Source organism: Gigantopelta aegis, chromosome 10 (assembly GCF_016097555.1).
Source record: "Gigantopelta aegis isolate Gae_Host chromosome 10, Gae_host_genome, whole genome shotgun sequence".
NCBI lineage: Eukaryota > Metazoa > Mollusca > Gastropoda > Neomphalida > Peltospiridae > Gigantopelta > Gigantopelta aegis.
In genome coordinates, this window is record NC_054708.1 from 54957707 (window position 1) to 54977085 (window position 19379).

General features: G+C 33.9%; 1 protein-coding gene across 1 annotated transcript in view; it reads right to left on the reverse strand.

Moving 5' to 3' along the window:
* Positions 1–12671: 12671 nt before the first annotated feature.
* LOC121383334 (telomeric repeat-binding factor 1-like) overlaps positions 12672–19379 on the reverse strand; it is a 39696-nt gene continuing 32988 nt past the window's right edge. Inside the window, exons 10-12 of the mRNA XM_041513297.1 lie at positions 17864–17914; positions 15917–16050; positions 12672–13080 (exon numbers count right to left, since the gene is read on the reverse strand). Of these exons, the coding sequence (XP_041369231.1) occupies positions 12773–13080; positions 15917–16050; positions 17864–17914 (493 nt within the window). The 3' untranslated portion in view covers positions 12672–12772. The remainder of the gene's footprint in view (positions 13081–15916; positions 16051–17863; positions 17915–19379) is intronic.

The following is a 19379-nucleotide window of genomic DNA, read 5'->3' on the forward strand; positions in this document are numbered from 1 at the left end:
GAATGATTTCAAAACCAAGTTATGATAGATGTGAGAGTTTGTCATTTGCTTTATTCAAAGGAGAGCCGATCTTGACCACGATATATGGTTCCACAAGGATGATCTAACAATCAAGTTATAATAAACGTAAGAGTTTTCAACCATGACTCACTGGTCCGGTGCTTTACACAGAGCTGATCTTGACCACAATATATGGCTCCAAGATGATGATTTCAAAACCATGTTACGATAGACGTGAGAGTTTGCAACCATGACTCACTTGTCAGGTGTTTATACAAAGCTAATCTTGATCACAATATATGGCTCCAACTCCGAATGAAGGTGGACTGGCGCTTTATAGCGCACACCTACATGTACAAATGCCACAAATGTCCACACTGGTGTATAAAATAATATTTCCAACAAGGAACTGTATTTTACAGAAATGTTGGTCAAAATATTTTAAGGGCGAAGTACCTTTAATGAAATTCAAACATTTAAATTGAAGGTTGCAACATTTCACATACATGTAAGGTATGTGTTGGCATTATGTTTACGTTTGATGAGGCTAATAATTCATGACACTGTCTCAGTGATGATTTTTACCCAAGATGTACTAGGATATAGGATAGATTTTTTTCCACATCTCTGCTGTGTTTTCTTTAATTACTGGGTACTGCTAAAGCAATAAATGTTCTAAACCAGGCCCAAATGTTTTTCATATCTCCTAAATTCAAGGGCCATAACTGTGACAAATGGGTAAATTGTCATGCAAGTTAAACTTGATCTGTAACAGTAACATGATAAAGCTGTACACAAAATTTCAGTTCAGTACCTCATGGCATTTTGAAAAAAACATCTGGAAAAATGTATGTGGGACAGACAAAGACAAAGACAAACAGACAGTGATGAAACCTATAGTCACTTCTGGTTGGACCAGTAGGGGACTAACAAGGAGTATACCATAACAAATGAATAGACTAAAGCTAAAGTCTTATACCTGTAACATCATTCCCTTATCATATGCAAAATAAAATATTGCTTTAACAGTTTTAATAAACTTGTGTGTTGTCACTGTTGATAGATAAGAGCAATTGTTTTGAGACAATAAAAAAAAGTCTTCCATCCAAAGCTGTTCCTACATGTGGTTTAATGGTCCTGTGTGCATCTGTATGCAAGATATGATCTGGAGTGCGAGTGCGAATAATTTTTACATGCTCATATACCACTAGTTTCGAGCATGTCCGTCCCAGGGCCTGTCTCTGGATAGCCAGGGGCTTGTCCTGGGACAGAAACAAATTAAGCGGTCAATTTTGAAATTTACATCCAAAAATTAAATAGTGGGCCCTTCAAATTTGATGTGCATCTCTAATTAATAAAGAAAATTCTACTCATTAAATTTGGTCGCTAGATTAGATCGGGTGGTCAAAAGAAATGAGATAAGATCGGTGGCCTGACACGGGATGGGGTGGGGGGTGGGGGTTGGGGGGGATTTAGAGTTGAAAATGGGCAGAATTTAGAAAATAGCAATTAGTAAAAAAGTTAATAGAATTTTTAAAAAAAGAGAGTTAAAAGCCAAAAAAATAAATAATTGACTGCTCCGTAGACCTATTTTACAATATGTGAGTGTGTTGGTTGTAAAAAAAAAATAGTTTCATCTAGGCAAAAAATGTTTGCAGTTTTATTTCATCTAGTACAACTGTGTAAAGTAGCCTGTGCTTGAAACATGAATGGGGTACCTGTAAAACAAGGTACTCAAATTTTGTACGGAAATAGGAGTCATAGACGCTACCCGTTATGTCTGAAATGAACAGTTTGACCCTCAATTTTTTTCTGGTTCACTTTAAGGGTGAGGGTGATAGTATTTATATCTGTGGCATTTATGTCGATTGATACACTGCAGGTAGGAGTTTTAGCCACATATGTTACTATTGTCGTCTATGGGATTTGATTTGGTAGTATACACCCTAAATGCCCACCTATGGTTTAAAAATAAAGAAAGATACAGGTCTTAAAGAAATTACAAAAATGGTCATAATTATAAAGAGGATTTGTTTTAAATATTTTTAGTTAAATGTTTGTGTTACTTACATCATGATTCCTAACTGCATGATTTTGGGTGCATTTTTGACAATGTTCATACCCATAGAAGCCACACTCAAGTGGGAGTTGGCGGATTTCACACATATATTTATGGAAACTTTGCCCATCAAATCTTACAAAAACCCTCATTTGAATAAAGGTTTAACTATTCAATTTTTTACAAAGTCGGCTTGTTAGAAAATTACTCAAAATGATCGCGACCAAACTTTTGTCACATGGAAAAACCGGTGTATAAATACCAAGCCTCATTACAGCTAAACCATTTGCATTGTTGGTGAAAAGCCAATTGTCATTTTTAAAATAACTTCTTGGCTATCACCAAGCTTAAGAATTTACTTCCTATTCCAAATAATTAACCTTCAAACATGGATCACAGCATGCCTGGGTACACAAGGGAGCTAACTGTATACTGATACCTATACACTATGTTTAAAATAATAAAAAGAATGGCTCCCAATTTCTTAACTGATTGTATTCCAGAAAGTGTAGAACAAAGAGTCCCTTACATGGTAATAAGTTGGGTGAACATATCAACACTGTTTTCGAGAACAAGTTTATTAAAATCTTCATTTATTTATTCAACAATTAATGTTTGCAATAATTTAAATCCAGTAATTAGAAACTCTGTAACTATATCATCCTTTAAGAAAGCTGTAACACCAACGGTAGATGTGGTTCAATCAAATCAGAGAAAATATATTACACATGGGTGTAATGCCTTAATGCACATCTTTACACTTGTGGGCTTACCACAGATACTTCATGTAACTGGATATTATACAGTAAACAGTATTCACTATGTTTTTTTAATGTAAAAAATGAGAGAAACAGAGGCAGGTTCTTTGTAACTCGTTCCAGCATGCACAAACAAATAAATTTCCAACTGTTTTATACATGAATGGTTGAAATACCTTAAGTGATCTCTATAATAAAACAATATTTATTTATGTTAAAATGTTTATTACACACAAAAAATGTTTTGATTAAAATAGTCTAATGGTTTGAAGGCACATGTACTTCTTTGTTTTTTCTAGTTTCTTTCAAATTCCTGTTGTACATATTACCCTCTTTTCCTCAATTTGATTGTTATTAAAATACATTTGTATACAAATTTTATATGTATACATTACTATTATATTATAATTAAGTATTGTATGTAAATAGGAGAGGGCCTAGTAAGTTGGCAAACATGTGCCCAATCATTTGTTATATACATGTGTATGCAATAAAATATGTTTTCAATGAAAAAAACCCAACTAAATAAAGGTTATTTTTAACATTTCATATCAAATTCTGCCAATTTCGTGAAAATTATTTTATACCAAAAACTGAAATGTAGTTGAAAAATTACCCTAATGCCTCAAATAGATACCACACACATGCACGCACGCACACACAGACATGGACACACAGTGTAACCTCTAAAAAACCCAGACCCTCTGTAAACCGGAAATCCCTCACGGTCCTTTATAAAAAAATCAGTAGAGCTTAACCTCTCTAAACCAGATACATCTTAAAACCGGTATAACAATAATCATTTCCATGACTGATATACATTTCTATTGTTTAACAAGTCTGTTCTGAGTTTGCTGCCATTGTTATGTCAAACTATTACAACCACTGCAATTGCCCACAGCAATCAGCAATGCCGTGGAGATTGCTGTGGAGCTTTTCATTATCCGCGGCACTTTTTATTTTCTGTGGACTACATTAGAATTTATTCCATGACATGATTTTGCCATGGATATTTTCTTAATTGCAGGGGTTGTATTAGCTTTTTAAATGATTAAAATGACGTTAAATACATTTAATATGCAATTTTAATCATTAACAGAACTAAATTAGTGAAAAACATTATACAAATAAATTTAGGGCAGTCTGTAAACAATTTTACCCTGCAATCAGTTTCTATCGGCCAAGTTTGATGACCAATTAAAACAGTCATAAACATATACTAGCAGATTATGACATCACACGCATAGCTACATTATAAAATTACTCATTTGACCTCTAGGTCATCGAACAGTGTAGCTGAAATAAAAGAAATAAGTTTTCCCTCTTAAAGGGACACACCCTAGTTGTTAACCATTACGCCGTTGTTTTTCGCTATTAAACCCATTTTTCCACAAATAAAATTGCACTTTACTTACCGTTTATTATTTAGAATATACATTTCCATTCACCTGAAGTGTTTTTTGGTAATCCTGATAATCCTGGTGTTTGTAATACCACAAAATGCATTTTTCGTATTTCATAAAATGCCACGGGCCTCTGAGAAAAAACCGTTGAGCAGACAAGGTCTAATCTATTTTTAGAGGGGATATTCCCATTTCAATGTCACAGACGTTGGTATACCACGTGACCGTTATCATTTTGGTTCGGTTTGTTTTCTCGTGCACGGTTCGCGCAATCAACATCCGATTTATTGACGTTTGCTTGTTGTTCATTTGTGAGATTTTTCTTTCACAGTTCGTGAACATTTTCAGTAACAATAAAGTTCAGACAAGTAAGTATCTCAATACAAAATGTTACAAACCCTTAAAACCAATAATTTTGCTAAGTCTTACGATATGTGGAGAGGGGATACAACCAGGACAGAGCAGTTGGAACATGTCCAGGAGAGGTGAAAGGAACGCACCCAAAGTCTGTGCGCACTCTGTGAAATTTGTCGTGATGTAGGCATTGTTGTGCTTCGAGCGACATCTACCGGTGACATCAGAATACTAACTTTCAAAATTATTTCAAGTAATTGGGACATGGGGATTCCCATGGTATTTATCGATATAAAACCTGCTTTTCACTCCATTTGATAAAAACGTTATCTAAGTGTGTTACAGGTTTGTAGATAACCAAATTATAATTTATTTTCGCTGGATGGAACTAGGGCGTGTGGCTTTAATTTTTATGATCTGCAGGATAAAGATAATAACTAGTTAATGACGTAGGATATCGGTTTGTTGTATTCAGGCCTTCACAGGATAAAGCCGATGTTCTATGCCAATAACTAGTTTTTCTCTATTTATCACTCAATCCCTGTATACATTGGCAATATATAATGACTAGATATATATTTTTTTGTCACTGACAAAAAATATAGATCACATGACATAAGCCTGACTCGACTCGGTATTTCAGAGTAGATTTTCAATAAACATATTCTTTAATTCATTTGTTTAAGTAAATACAAATAACTTTTAGTTCTGTAATAACAATACAACGCGGTTGTAAACATATGTATGATATGTTAAATTCACAAACTGTCATTCCAAAAGCACAATTGAAATATGCAAATGAAGGATACATGTATGATACAAAGAAATGGGAAAAGTATTATGTTATTCCTTTTCAAGGTGTAAAAGACACAACATTATCATGGTTTCAGTATAGAATAGTACACAGAATCTTAACTAGTAATACATTTTTGTATATGATACATTACGTGGATTCTAATGCTTGCGACTTCTGCAAAGCTTCATGTGAAACATTACAACATCTTTTCTTTGACTGTAACAAGGTTAACCACATTTGGGAATCAATACGAGAATGGATATTGACTGAAACAGGAATTGACATTATTTTTAGTCAAGATATTGTTGTTTGGTATGATCAATAATGAAAATAGTAACTTTGTAAATTGGTTGATTATCAACATTAAATATTATATCTAGTGTATGAAAGTACAGAAAAAAATATTAAATATCAATGGAGTTTGCAAAACAAGTTTGAAATAGAAAGATTTATTTTATATAAGAATTGCAATTACGAAATTTTTAATCAACAATGGACACCATGGCTTAATCTCTTTGACTGAAACGTATTTCCTAACAATAGCTTGTTTCGAATTCCAGGTCTTTTTCGTTTCGCGCTAGTATAGATTTACCCCCCCCCCTCCCCCCCCCCAAACATATATTTATTTATTTATTTATTTATTTATTTGTTTTGTTCGTTTGTTTGCTTATTTATTTATTTATCAATTTATTATTATGTGTTTTAACCATTATATCTTCTTTCTTCTTCTCCTATATTTCCCAGTCCTTTCCATTATATGCGTCATAGCAATTTGTTTTGTTTTTTACCAATCTTTAATTTATACAGAAACATTACAAATGCATTTATGTATCAAACTGTTATATATGACTATATAACATTATTATACAATAAATTAGATATATGTACTTGTATATAAATTATATTACTTTGATGTAAGGCCATGAATTCAAGGCTCCCCAACCTTGACATGGTCAGAATGGACTGGGGAAAATAAATACTTAAAAAAAAGAAAAAAAAAAAAAAAAAAAAGAAAAAGAAGTTTAGAAACGCTTTTTTTATGTGACAGAATGTACCTAGCATCTTACAAAGAATGACATCATGTATCTTGTATGGCATATGGCAAAAGCCTTGAAGTTGACAATACTTGATTTGCTTACACAAAAATGAAATAAATAATGATTTTCCGACTATTCCTGTAAGATTGCAGGATAAAAGAAATAACTGGTTACTGTCTTAAGATATCGGCTTTATTCTGCTCAGGTCGAATGGCAGAGCCTCGCTGCATTCACCATTCTAACCTTTCGCTTGATAGGCAGTAACCCGTTATTCCTTATATATTGGGATGCAGTTATTAAAGTATACTCAACAACATTAATTAAGGGCCATAAGACTTGTTGGGCCCATTGGGCTATTTCTCGTTCCAGCCAATGTACCATGACTGGTAAATCAAAAGCTGTGGTATGTATTATCCTCTCTGTGGGATGGTGCATATACAAGATCCCTTGCTACCAATGGAAAAATGTAGCAGGTTTTCTCTCTTAAAACTATATGATTAAAACTAGCCGATGATTGATAAATCAATGTGCTCTAGTGGTGTCATTAAACGGAACAAACTTCAACTTAGCAAGTTTTGTTTACTCACGATTTGTAAACTTTTAAGTAAATTTTGACCAGCGATGCATGCCAAAATCATGCACACAGTGGGGTTTTTCCTATTTTGTATCATATGTAAAGACAAATGTCTACTAGCTTTTAATTTTGTTGAGTATATTTGATAGAAATTAAGGAAAGGAATATCTGTGTAGCAACATAGCATGTTTTGCATGACGCAGTAAACTCTACAAATGTATATGAAGGGGCCACGGGAATAACCTATGATATCCACTTATGACATATTTTTCGATTATCTGCTCTAACCCATATTTAGAGTATGTACTTTTTATATTTCATTGAGGTTATGGAAAAATAAGTTACACAGGCAAAGTTTCAACATACAATAGTTATGGTAGTACTAAACCAAATAACTTCCGGCTGGGTCAAAGTTCGAGGTGCACCCAACTTTTGATAGAGAAGTGAACACCATAAGTCCTGTGATTGGTTATAAATGCGAGTGTGTTGGTTGTAAAAAAAAAAAAAAAGGTTTCATCTGGGAAAAAACAACAAAAATGCATGCAATTTTATTTCATCTAGTACCACTGGTGTCAAGTAGCCTTGTGCTTGAAACATGTATGGGGTACCTGTAAAAAAAAAAGTACTCAAAATTTGTGTGGAACTAAGGTAGTCATAAACGTTACCCGTTATCTCATAAATGAGCAGCTTGACCCCCATTTTGTTCTGATTCACTTTAAGGGTGAGGGGTGATAGCATTTATATCTGTCGATGTCGATTGATACACTGCAGGTAGTTTTAGCCACATATGTTACTATTGTCTATGGGATTTGATTTGGTAGTATACACCCTTGTTCACCTCGCATTCGGTCAAGCCAATTATTGAACCTCTATATTATGACAAATTTGGTGAATAAATTGAAAGTAGTAAATAATTATAATAAAACAAAAATAATGTGGAGTCATTATGAACCAGACGTCATATTATCAAATACATAAAATACAATGGAATGTGTGTGATTCCAAACAGAGGTAATGTTATAAAGGTTGTGCATGTCAAGGTCAGTAACACAATGAAATATAACAAAAATGGTAAAACATGCTTGCTTAGGTATAGATATGATAACATAGCGCTGACATCGACAGTCTTCTGTTCAGCGCTATGAGATGAGGCATATACCCCATGTGTAGCAAAAACAAACTTCAGTGTTCTGTAAAAAAAACCATTCACTTGGAAACACTTACTCGATATCATTGATATATATTAAATTAATTGTTGTTGCAAATATAATTAATACAATGCAGATTAACAATTATCAAGACTAAAAGCGTTCTTCGGCAGCCATGACACTGACAGATAATACGAGAATATCGTGAGAATGTGAAATATCCATACATGAAAATATATAATCTACTAGAGTAATTTTTGTTTTATGGTACCGGGGTATATTTGACGAAATGTATTTTTTTTTTTTTTTTTTTTTTTTCTTTTAAAACTTAAACTTAATAGTTTGTCTAAAATTATGAAAAATAAAAACATACCGACATTAAACTGCATTGTCTGCTCTCGGAACTTTTTTGATAGAGGTCAAGGTAAGTACACCAGTTTTTATTTTAATGTGGCAAAGCATTGTAATAATATAGATAATTTTTTTATTATTATTTTTTGCATGACGTCACTTTACATCTCTTTACAAGAACAATAAACTGGGTGAATGACATTTCCGTTTTAAGAACGCTGGAAATATTTCAACGCAAAATTGTTATAGAATTTTTTTTTTTTAACATTACTAATGCACTTCACTCTGAAGAAAATCTTGTGATTAAAAAAAACTTACTATTTACGAAATATGGATTTCAAGTGACATTACTGTAGGATATTTATTGTGTACAAAGCCAAAATAAGGGTGTGAAAAGTGACAGTCGTCGACCGTAGTTGTTTTTAAAGTACTCACAGTGCTGGCCGTTTGCTAGTAGTGTAGTGGTAGAATGACATTTTAATATTAGTGTGTATTTTGTGCATTACTGTAGTGGCTTATCTCAGATCTGAGATGAAGAACTGTAAATAATATTAACTTTGTGCAAGTAGTGTAGTCTTGGACTTTAATTGATCAATTTATTGTTATTATTAGCGCTGTATTACCATTAGTGATCGCCAAATATTCCTCATGAGCTCATCTCGGACAGTATTTGGTTTTAAAATACCAAAAGTTAATAAATAATTTTATGTATGTAAAAAAACAAATATATATTACTCGACGCAGTTTCTGCGGTGCTCCGAAGAAGATAGCGGAGAAAACTACTTACAACCAACATGGTAGTCAAGGGATAAGAATAGCCAGACAATATTGTACATTGCGAATTTTAAGGGCTTACCAATACAAAAGACATCTTTATGGCGCCTGATGCGTGTCAGTGGTGAAGAAACTTCAAAATGTATACAACTACAACTTTATTTGAACGAAACGTGCAATAATATTGGTGGGAAATGTGCCGCTGTGATCTGTGGCGGCGCTGCTACGAAGAAATGGCATCCATATTCTGTAACGGTAACCGAGACGTAGGCGAAAGTTTCCGTTACAATACCGTAACTAAGGTATAAATAGTTTACGATTGCATTAATTATTACTACAGTTGTAAAAAAATTAAATTAAATTATCTTAAAAGTGAGACTTCGTAGGTTATTCCCATGAACTCTTCATATATTTTGATGTTCATTAAAAAGAAGGGAATGAATTTAACTTCTTTTTTTAACATACACCAAGATTAAACATTAAATAAAATGAATGAATTTCACTTCTTCTTTTATTAAAGACTCCAAAGATGAATGTCAACTAGTCGTCCTTCTGTCAGGAAGGAAGGAAATGTTTTATTTAACAACGCACTCAACACATTTTATGACGTCACACATATGGTTAAGGACCACACATATACTGAGAGGAAACCCGCTGTCGCCACTTCATGGCCTACTCTTTTCGATTGGCAGCAAGGGATCTTTCATATACACCATCCCAGACAAGATAGTACATACCACGGCCTTTGTTACACCAATTGTGGAGCACTGGCTGGAACGAGAAATAGCCCAATGGGCCCACCGACGTGAATCTATTGATGGAACATTAGGCAAGCTCTTTCTTTTCAGATGCTCATTCAGTCCTGCAAGCGTTAGAGGGGCTCAAACTTCCTCATCTAATGGAAGGCATACAAGAACTTGCAAAGGAAAGATGAGTGGACCTGCAATGGATTTCACCCCACCTTGGGATCCCAGGAAATTAGGAAGCAGACAGGCTAGCCAAGCTAAGAGCAAAACATGCAACCAAACAACAGAGTTGGCTTCTCCGAAAAGAAAAGCCTGATCAGGTCAGACAATAAGCCTGCATGAGACAGTGAGGGATAATTATCACCTTGTCAGCCTAGTGGATAAAGTAATTTTTTTAAGACTCCATACAGGCCACAACAGACTAAATGCTCACATGTTCAAAATGTTCAAGCTAGTACTTCACCAACTTGCATTTGTGGACTTGAAGACCAAACAACCGAGCACATCCTACAGCAGTGCCCAACCTATCGTGGATTGAGACAATCTGAGTGGCCTATTGAAACCACTGTACAAAACCAAACTCTATGGTGACAGAGAACTTGAAAAGACAGCTCATTTCATTTTACAGACTGGTGTAGCTTGTGAAAGAAGGAAAAAAACCCAGAAAACTTTCTTTTTTAAAACATGCACCAAAATGAACATCCACCGAGACTTTCAGTGTGTGAAAATTAAAACTCAATGTAACTAAATACAAAGGTTAATAAAAAAAATATTGACAAAGATATATTCACGATTTTAAGAATGTATCAAAGCCACTGACCCTAGTATTTTGTTTATTACATACCCATTCTTACTATAGTAATAAAGACAATTCGGACCGTAATAAAAACATGTTATTGAATGTGTGAAAATCTCACATGCGTAGTATGTGTTCAATTAATGACGTTGTTCCTAGCCATGCCTCGGCATTTCGTTAATTCCAAAACATTCAACCAACCTTTAAGACAAAGTAAGTTGTGTTATTTAATTAAACTTTTGTTAATCATAATATCGAAAGGTGGTATGCAGTGAATACAGAACCCAACCCCTGCAGTTGCCCACGGCAATCGGTAATGCCGCAAAGATTGCCGTGGAGTTTTTAATTCTCCACGACTTTTTTTTTGCTGTGGATTATGTTAAATTTTCCTCCACGGCTTGTTTTTTTATTGTGGACGTTTTCTTAATTGCAGGGGTTGGAACCACGTACCAGTTGTTTTGCCATGTTATTTACTGCACTTGTTTATAATGCGCAAGATTGCTATGCGCTCTCGTGATATAATATTCTTGTGCACTATAAATTTGAGCAATAAACAACTCAAAGGCAAAACAACTGGTATGTGGTTCTGTCTGTTTAGGGGTGGGATTTAGCTCAGTCAGTCAACACAGTTGCTGGTTTAGGGGAGTGCTCTCCCTTAACAACTATCTTGCAAAAAAATCAAACAGGTTCACCACCAACATTTACAGCTAGCCACCCTTATTCCAGAGCACCCGACTGTTTTGCTGTTATACAAGTGGCAGTTGTTATCAGATAGTACAACAACAAAAAACGGCAAACCAATGGGTTATTTAAATACTACGCGGGAATTATATTTTTTTGAAATGAGGATCTATTTTCTGAACTAGGCTATATTAAGCTGCTAGAACACACAATGACATGACATATGGTGGTGTGTTGCCTTCTGGCCATTTGTTTCCATGGTGACAGAAAAATATTGAAAATGAAAAGTCCCCAATAGCAAAAGGCATTACTAGCCCAACAAATTAATATGTGTATGTTTTGTGAAGTTATCTCAGCGGTTTTGGAGTGGGGCTTCAGAAACAAAAACAGACACACAGACGAATGTACCTGTTTTAGTATCTTACCAAAGATCACATTGTGAGATAAAACCTTTTACCTTTTCTTGAATTCTGAACTCCCGCTATGTTGCTTTCTTCCAACATTAAATAAAAAGACTGCAATTAAGTAACACTGGAAATTAATGACATTTCGCTGAAGTCCTATAGCTAATCCCTGAAATACAGCTTCAAAGTTGTCGGACTTGAGATCACATTTACCCTAATGTTTTTATTAAATTATCGGTAAGACTGCAACTGCATATTATGGCTTGAAAATTGCTGGCGAGTCTAAAATAATATAAGAGAGCAATAGCTCTGTGTCAAATTCACAATAAGTTTGTGAAAAATAAATTAGCAACATCAGCGTGTGATGAGATGAGCAATTTTTCACCACAGCGAAAATAGTTTTGCATTAGTACAAGCAATTGCTTGCATCAAGCCATAAGGACAGCGATAATAGCCGAAAATATTTTACACAGCCAAAAAACCAGGGTCAGTGCCTTTAAAAATGGTGACTATTATTGCATGTGAAAAAAGGGAGACAAAATGTACTTAAACACATTTTAAAACTTAAAAAATGTAGTAAACATTAAAAATTATTCAGAATTTAACATGATGTGGCACTTGCAGTTGACCAAAAAAAAAGTGTAACTGGGCAAAATGCCTGTAAAACAAAAAGCCAACAAAACCGGCTAAAACATGTCTGTATGTCACCTGCATTTTGGGGCACTCTGACTAAGTTGGTGAAATAAATGCTTATGTATGGAAGAGATGGACAAACAAAAACACCACATAATAAGAGCCAACACATTAATACATCAGTTAACAAAAGTTTAAAAGTTTATTTTCCTCACTCTTCCGTGTCTGTTTTTTTGAAGGGTTCTAACCAAATTGGCTTCATTTCTTAACTTTGCCGTGCTTCTTGATCAAATCATATAATTTTCCACTTCTGTTGAGTTGCCTCCACTTGTCTTTCAAAGCAACATTTGTCCGCGTAGTATTCAAAGAATCCTGAATTAACTTCCAGTTACCAACTCCATGCTGCATCACTTCTAGGTAAAAGGCTTCTTCCTCGTCTTCTGTCCAATTACTTCTTGGAATAGTGCCTTCTGGAGTTCTGTTGCATTTTGGATTAAATCGAAGATGAGGTTTTATTCTGTTCTGGCCTTGTATTTGTTTTAAATGTGGAGGTCTTCCGTCCTCATCTAAATAAAAGGTAAAAAAAAAGATGCAAGACAATAATGTACTGATGGAAAGAAAGAAAGGATCACACAGATAGCAACAAGAAATAATGACTGCATCAAAAATCAATTCATATTGTCAGAAGTTGACTGGGAACATATAGGCACCTCATTCAACACTACAGACATTCAATCCCACATTACAACTGTGTATGAAATACAGACATTACTAAACTAGTTGTGAATTAAATTTGGTCTACAATTTGATGTGTTCCCTTATTTCTCTCCATCAGCATATAAAAAAATTAATGAATGATTATTTAACAACACCTGAACACAATTTCTTTTATATATACATGCGCGTGTGTATGTGTATGTATGTGTGTGTGTACGGACACACACACACACACACACACACACACACACACACACACACACACACACAGGTATATGTATATGTATATGTATTGGCTGTTCAGTCAGGAATTTATTCAGGATGTTTTACTAGGGTACCATAATTTTAATCATATATTTAACAAAATTAATTTTTCAACTTGGCTTTCTGGAAAGATATCAAATGTATTTCATATCCAACTGAAATTGCCGCATGGCGGAAAGTCCGACTAAATGTCAACTTCTTTGATTATGAACAAAATGCCCCACCCACAATCAAAGTGCTTATAAATTGCATTATTTTATCCACAACTGATTGCAGTTATTTGCAGATTTTATCACTTTTTGTATATTTAATAGTGAACAGAATACAACACAAACTTTTAACTCAATCAAAACCTATCTGAGCTGAATACCCATCCAAATAAGACTTTTTCCCCCTTTTTTAACATGGCTCAATTTAACCCATGGGTGTAATATTTATAGTCAGTTAAATCTTCCTTCGAAAATGCTTTTGGTTAATAATTTGAGTTTGCTTTGACATAAGAAGAAAAGTAAAAGTGTTTTGGAAATTAAAAAAATACTATTTTTGTGTGCAATTTAGAAAACAATCGGCTCAAAGTAAATTACTTGGAGTAAATTTCATAGTATGAAAAAAGGTGTTGTTTGTGAGAAGGACTATAGATGGATTTCACTACATCAAGAAAAGTAATTCTACGGGTATAATATAATAGTATATGATTAATAAAGGACAATAGTAACATAATTTTAACATTTGTTTGACAGGTAGTTTCATTTTTGAAAAGGCTTAAATTGACTCACATAGGTAATTTTGACAAGCACCACTAAAATATATATTTCCAGGCAGCCTGTCCAAGTCTTTATCATGTAAATATTTGTGTATTATTACTACATATTTTCATAATGTTTCTAGACTGGCCTTTGATTTGAATAAGTCCCCTCCTTTTTGAAGGCATTTAAGAAATTGGGCTGTCATTCATAAATATCCATTACAATGAATAAAACAGAACAAGCAAGTTTATTCAAGTTAATAAAAGGTCCAACCTCCTGTAGATATTAAATGTAAAATGTTATTATACCATACTTACATTGTTTTCCCACTGACAAAAGAATGCAATAATATATTAAAAAAAAAAAAAAAAAAATATATATATATATACACCGTATAACCGAAAATTTTCGTGGTCTTAATTTTTCGTGGTTTGGGGTATAACAACATTTCAAGGTTTTTTATTTTTGTTGTTTGCCAAATCTAAATTGAAAGTGATTTTATTTTAGAGTTTTAGCAAGTCTAGTTGCGAGAATACTTGCTATTGTTGATTAAAGTTTGACTTCGGCTGCCAGTTATTCGATACTACCGATGTGTAAAGTTAAACAATAGAACAGTCACCTGTAGCCTAATTGGCCATTGTGATACCCGATATGCTATTCGACAGACAACTGATCACAGTCTTTGATTTTGTGTAAAGCCAATTACGACGTATGTGTGAACTAAGCACTTAAGGATGCCATGAAGTCTAATTTTACCACATGGTATTCAAAGCAGGTTTCCCTGGCTATGAAACACGGCGAAGTTGTAATGGACATCAAGATCGAAATGCGTACTTCGGCGATAAAACCAATTCATGCAAGGTGGATTATGAAAGTTATGGCAGAATTAAAAATACGCCAGGAAATGTTGAAATCTGCATTCATCCACCACAGAATCTCTGATGCAGTGTGGGCAGACATTGAAAAAAACAATATACAAAATTTAAAAATATTTCATTATATTCTACAAACAGTGAGATTCACGCAATAACTTTTTAAAAATTCTAACTTGTTGTTTTGACTATACTATTCTCTTGTCGTATCCGGTGGACTGCGCATGACAGGAAATAAAATGTTCCGGTAAATTGTCAGTGTGTTATGGTTTTCACAATAAATATTTTAGTTAGAATTTGTTGATTTTTTCAAATATTTTCAAGGATTTACATTTTCGATGCTGACTACTTACCCTCGAAACCCACGAAAATAAAAATCCTCGAAAATTTCCGGTTATACGGTATATATATATATATATATATATATATATATATATATAGACACACACACCTCTATTCTGATTGGACGACGTCACTTCAAAACTTAATGTCATCCTTCAATAAACCTCCAAAGATGACATCAGTACGTCAAATGGGACATCATTACATAAAACAGGTCACGAAAATGACATTAGAAACTGATTTTTGTTTATTTGTAACTAAGTAACTAAACAGAAGTGTTGTTTATAATCATAAACAAATTATTTGTCATGATTTGTGAATTTATCAATGTATAACAGTACACGACAAAGCAATGCAATTTTTTTTACAATTTGTGACCGTTATACATCAATAAACTCACAAAAAAAAGGACAAACAATTCTTATATAAAGCACCCTATGAAAATCGCTTCACATACGTACCAATATCCATATCGGATACATCAGACTCTGGCTCGGAGGAATGGTCATGTCTATTTGAACGGTTTCTGTTTTTCTTGTACCTGAATTCTTGACTAATCACTGATGACGATGCACCTTTGTTTTTCTGCCTTGAGCTAAAAATATGTACATTTCAATTTTCAAATTTATGGCTAGCATTTTGAAACTCATAAAATTGGTATGACATGCTTAACAGTCCACTCAGAATTCAGAATATTAAAAAAATATATTTGCAGGGATCCACAGCATTACCACTATACTGACTTACGAAGGAAAGCCTCGAAACAAAACCCTCTGTAAACTGGAATTCCTTTTTAAAAAAAACACTTTTCACAGTCCAATTTTAACCATCAGTGCAGAACATAACCGCCATATAAACAGGATACCCCTTGTGTATAAATCACCATAATCTGTAACAGTACATGTATGATAAAGCTATACACAAAATGTCAGCTCAATATCTCAAGGCATTGTGAACAAAACATCCAGAAAACTTCACGTCAGACAGACAGACAGACGGACAGGGATAACACCTATAGTCACCTCCGGCTGGACCGGTAGTGGACTAAACATCCTTCAACCACAAGAAGGCTTTCTGCCAGAAAATAATTTCAGGGTACGTAATAAAAACAATAACAAAACAGACAATAAGGGCTCCTATTAGGGGGTTATGGGTTTGAAATCTTTTGAACTGCAACACTGCATTTCTTGTACTTTGACAAATTTTAAACAGCAGTTGTCTTACTATATCTAAGATTCTTTTTACAAATTATAAAAATGTAGCCATTAATTTCGAAGATTTTAGGGTACACTGGTGGCATCTAAGTCTGCGCACCTAAGCATTTGTGTTATATTTTTAAGTTGAAATCTTTCTTTAAAAATATTTGTTTCACCGCCACAGTACAATGGAACAATAAACGTGTTACTACTGAAAGTTATTTTAATTTTAATGTTTTTAAAACTCAAGTAATGAGCGCATTTTTAGTGGGACCCCCCCTGCATTTACTGGCCTGCATGACGGCACATTAGTCTGTGCAGCAAAAATTAAAACAAATAATGAATCCGACTTTTTGTAAGTTCTAAACAACAAACACTTCTGTTATAGTCTGTTTCAGAAACATTTAGATTATGCAAATGAGATAAATATAAATGGTGTTCCATGCTCCTTAGTTTGGACAACACAAAATGACAACATAAAAAAAAGCCAATGTCAAAATTTTTGATCATTATTCAACAAAAGTTGTCTGTTATTAACTGTAAATGAGCACAAATAGTGTTCGTTAGGCATATAGGACAATCAGTGATAATTCTGAAACAGACTATAGCTAAAATAGGCCATGCTGTAAGTGCAGAATCAAAATCTGTGTGCAGCCATTTTGCATTGTGTCACTCGGAGAGAAATTCAAAGTATGCTTGGATGTTTACGTTAACAGAAAAAATGAAACATTCATTTCATTTATGGATTCATAAATTACAATAAGGTATGTATTGAAGCTTCTCTGTAAACTTGTGTAAGTTGATATACAAGGTTGATAATTACAGTGTCAACAGACACGTGTTGACAGGTGCTACAAAAACACGTTAATCAAGGCTGACAAAAATATACTTTTAGTGCATTAATTCAGAGGGTTTTTTTTCAATCAAATTTTTATCTATCAGTTTTATACATATATTCACAATCAAGATGTGTTGTTTTAACAACGGTTTTATGAATTAAATTAATATTGTTGGTTTACAAACATACCCCAACATTTATTTCAAGACGTAATGTAACGTAATTAACGTGCGCAGACTTTTGTGCCGCGCAGACTAAGGTGACATGAGTGTATATAATTTTACCCTTTGTACCCTGTGGCAGAAACCCTGACAGGTGAAAACTTCATCAAATTAGCAAGATCTAGCCCACCTCCAGTATTTAAAGCTAAGTACCTTTGGTCTTCCATTTCATCTTCAAACCTTGGCGTTAGTGGAAAATGATCCCTAAAAAGAGAAACAATGTCAACTAAGGGCACACCACATGACTCACCCTGGCAAATTCAGTCACATGCTTAAAAAAACTAAATTAGAAAACTATATGAATGTTCTTAATCTGTAGTCTCAGCTTCAACGTGGTGCAAAAATTATTAAAATATATTGATTTTTGACGGAAATAGAGCAAACAAAATGTTGGTGATTATTTTGAGATAATGGCCGCTGAAGATCCAGTCCTGGATATACTCAATAATAAAAATCATCAAAAAGTAAAATAACTGATTGGAATGTTACATAGATTCACATTTAAAAATTGCTCTGCAAACAACAACGGTAGACGCAGCCATCTTTTTTCTTCTTCTTCCTTTGTATTTTCCTTCAATGAACAACTGAATGCTTCGATTACACAGAAAGGTGCAGTTAGTGACCAATCAAAGGCCGTATACAAATTAGATAAGCCTAGTAACAAACTGATTTGTGTATGATCAGTTTTTAATTCCTATTGGTGTACAGCTAGGTCATACCAATGTCACTGAAAGGTTAAAGTTTGTTTTGTTTAACGACACCACTAGAGCACATTGATTTATTAATCATCAGCTACTGGATGTCAAACATATGGTCATTTTGTCAGTCATAGAGAGGAAACCAATTACATTTTTTCATTAGTAGCAAGTGATCTTTTATATATGCAACATCCCACAAACAGGACAGCACATACCACGGCCTTTGATATACCAGTCGTGGTGCACTGGCTGAAACGAGATATAACCCAATGGGCCCACTGACAGTTGTTGTGATGAGTATTGGAAATAAGTCAAATCGGTAATAGTGGTTTGTATTGTCATCAATAAAATAAAAACTACAAAAACGATATTAAGAACAGCAGTTGTATTACATGAAAAACTTATTTTTTTAATCTGCTTGCACTATAATTATTTTATAAGACGGATGACTTGCATAAGTGTATGAGACAGAGGCTAGAATGTAAAACCAGCAGTAACATCCACAAACGGTCAAATACAACACAGGTATCCCCTAATTTTATTACAAATTTAACATTAAAAACAGAAAGCCGTAAACACAATCTTTAAACTAAGTGACGTCATTTTGTGTTTGCTAAATTTTGATGACATCGTATTTTTAAGCGTCAAATCATCAAATAGTATTGTTCATCAAACCAATGCAGAATATTTCTCACTGAGAATGTTTTTTTTAATATGTTCCCTGTTATGAGTGACCACTGGGGTAATAAAGAGAGAATAATTAGTTACCGTATTTGACCGGAAATTAGCCCATGTCTCTGAATAAGCCCCCCTCCGTTTTGATAGCATTTAAGAAATTAGGCCCTCATTCGTAAATAAGCCCACCCCCAACTTCGTCACCTTATAAACAACACGAAATTGCAAGTTTGCTCAAAGTTCATTTAAAAGGTCATACCCCCTGCAGATAATTAAACACAAATGTAACACAATAT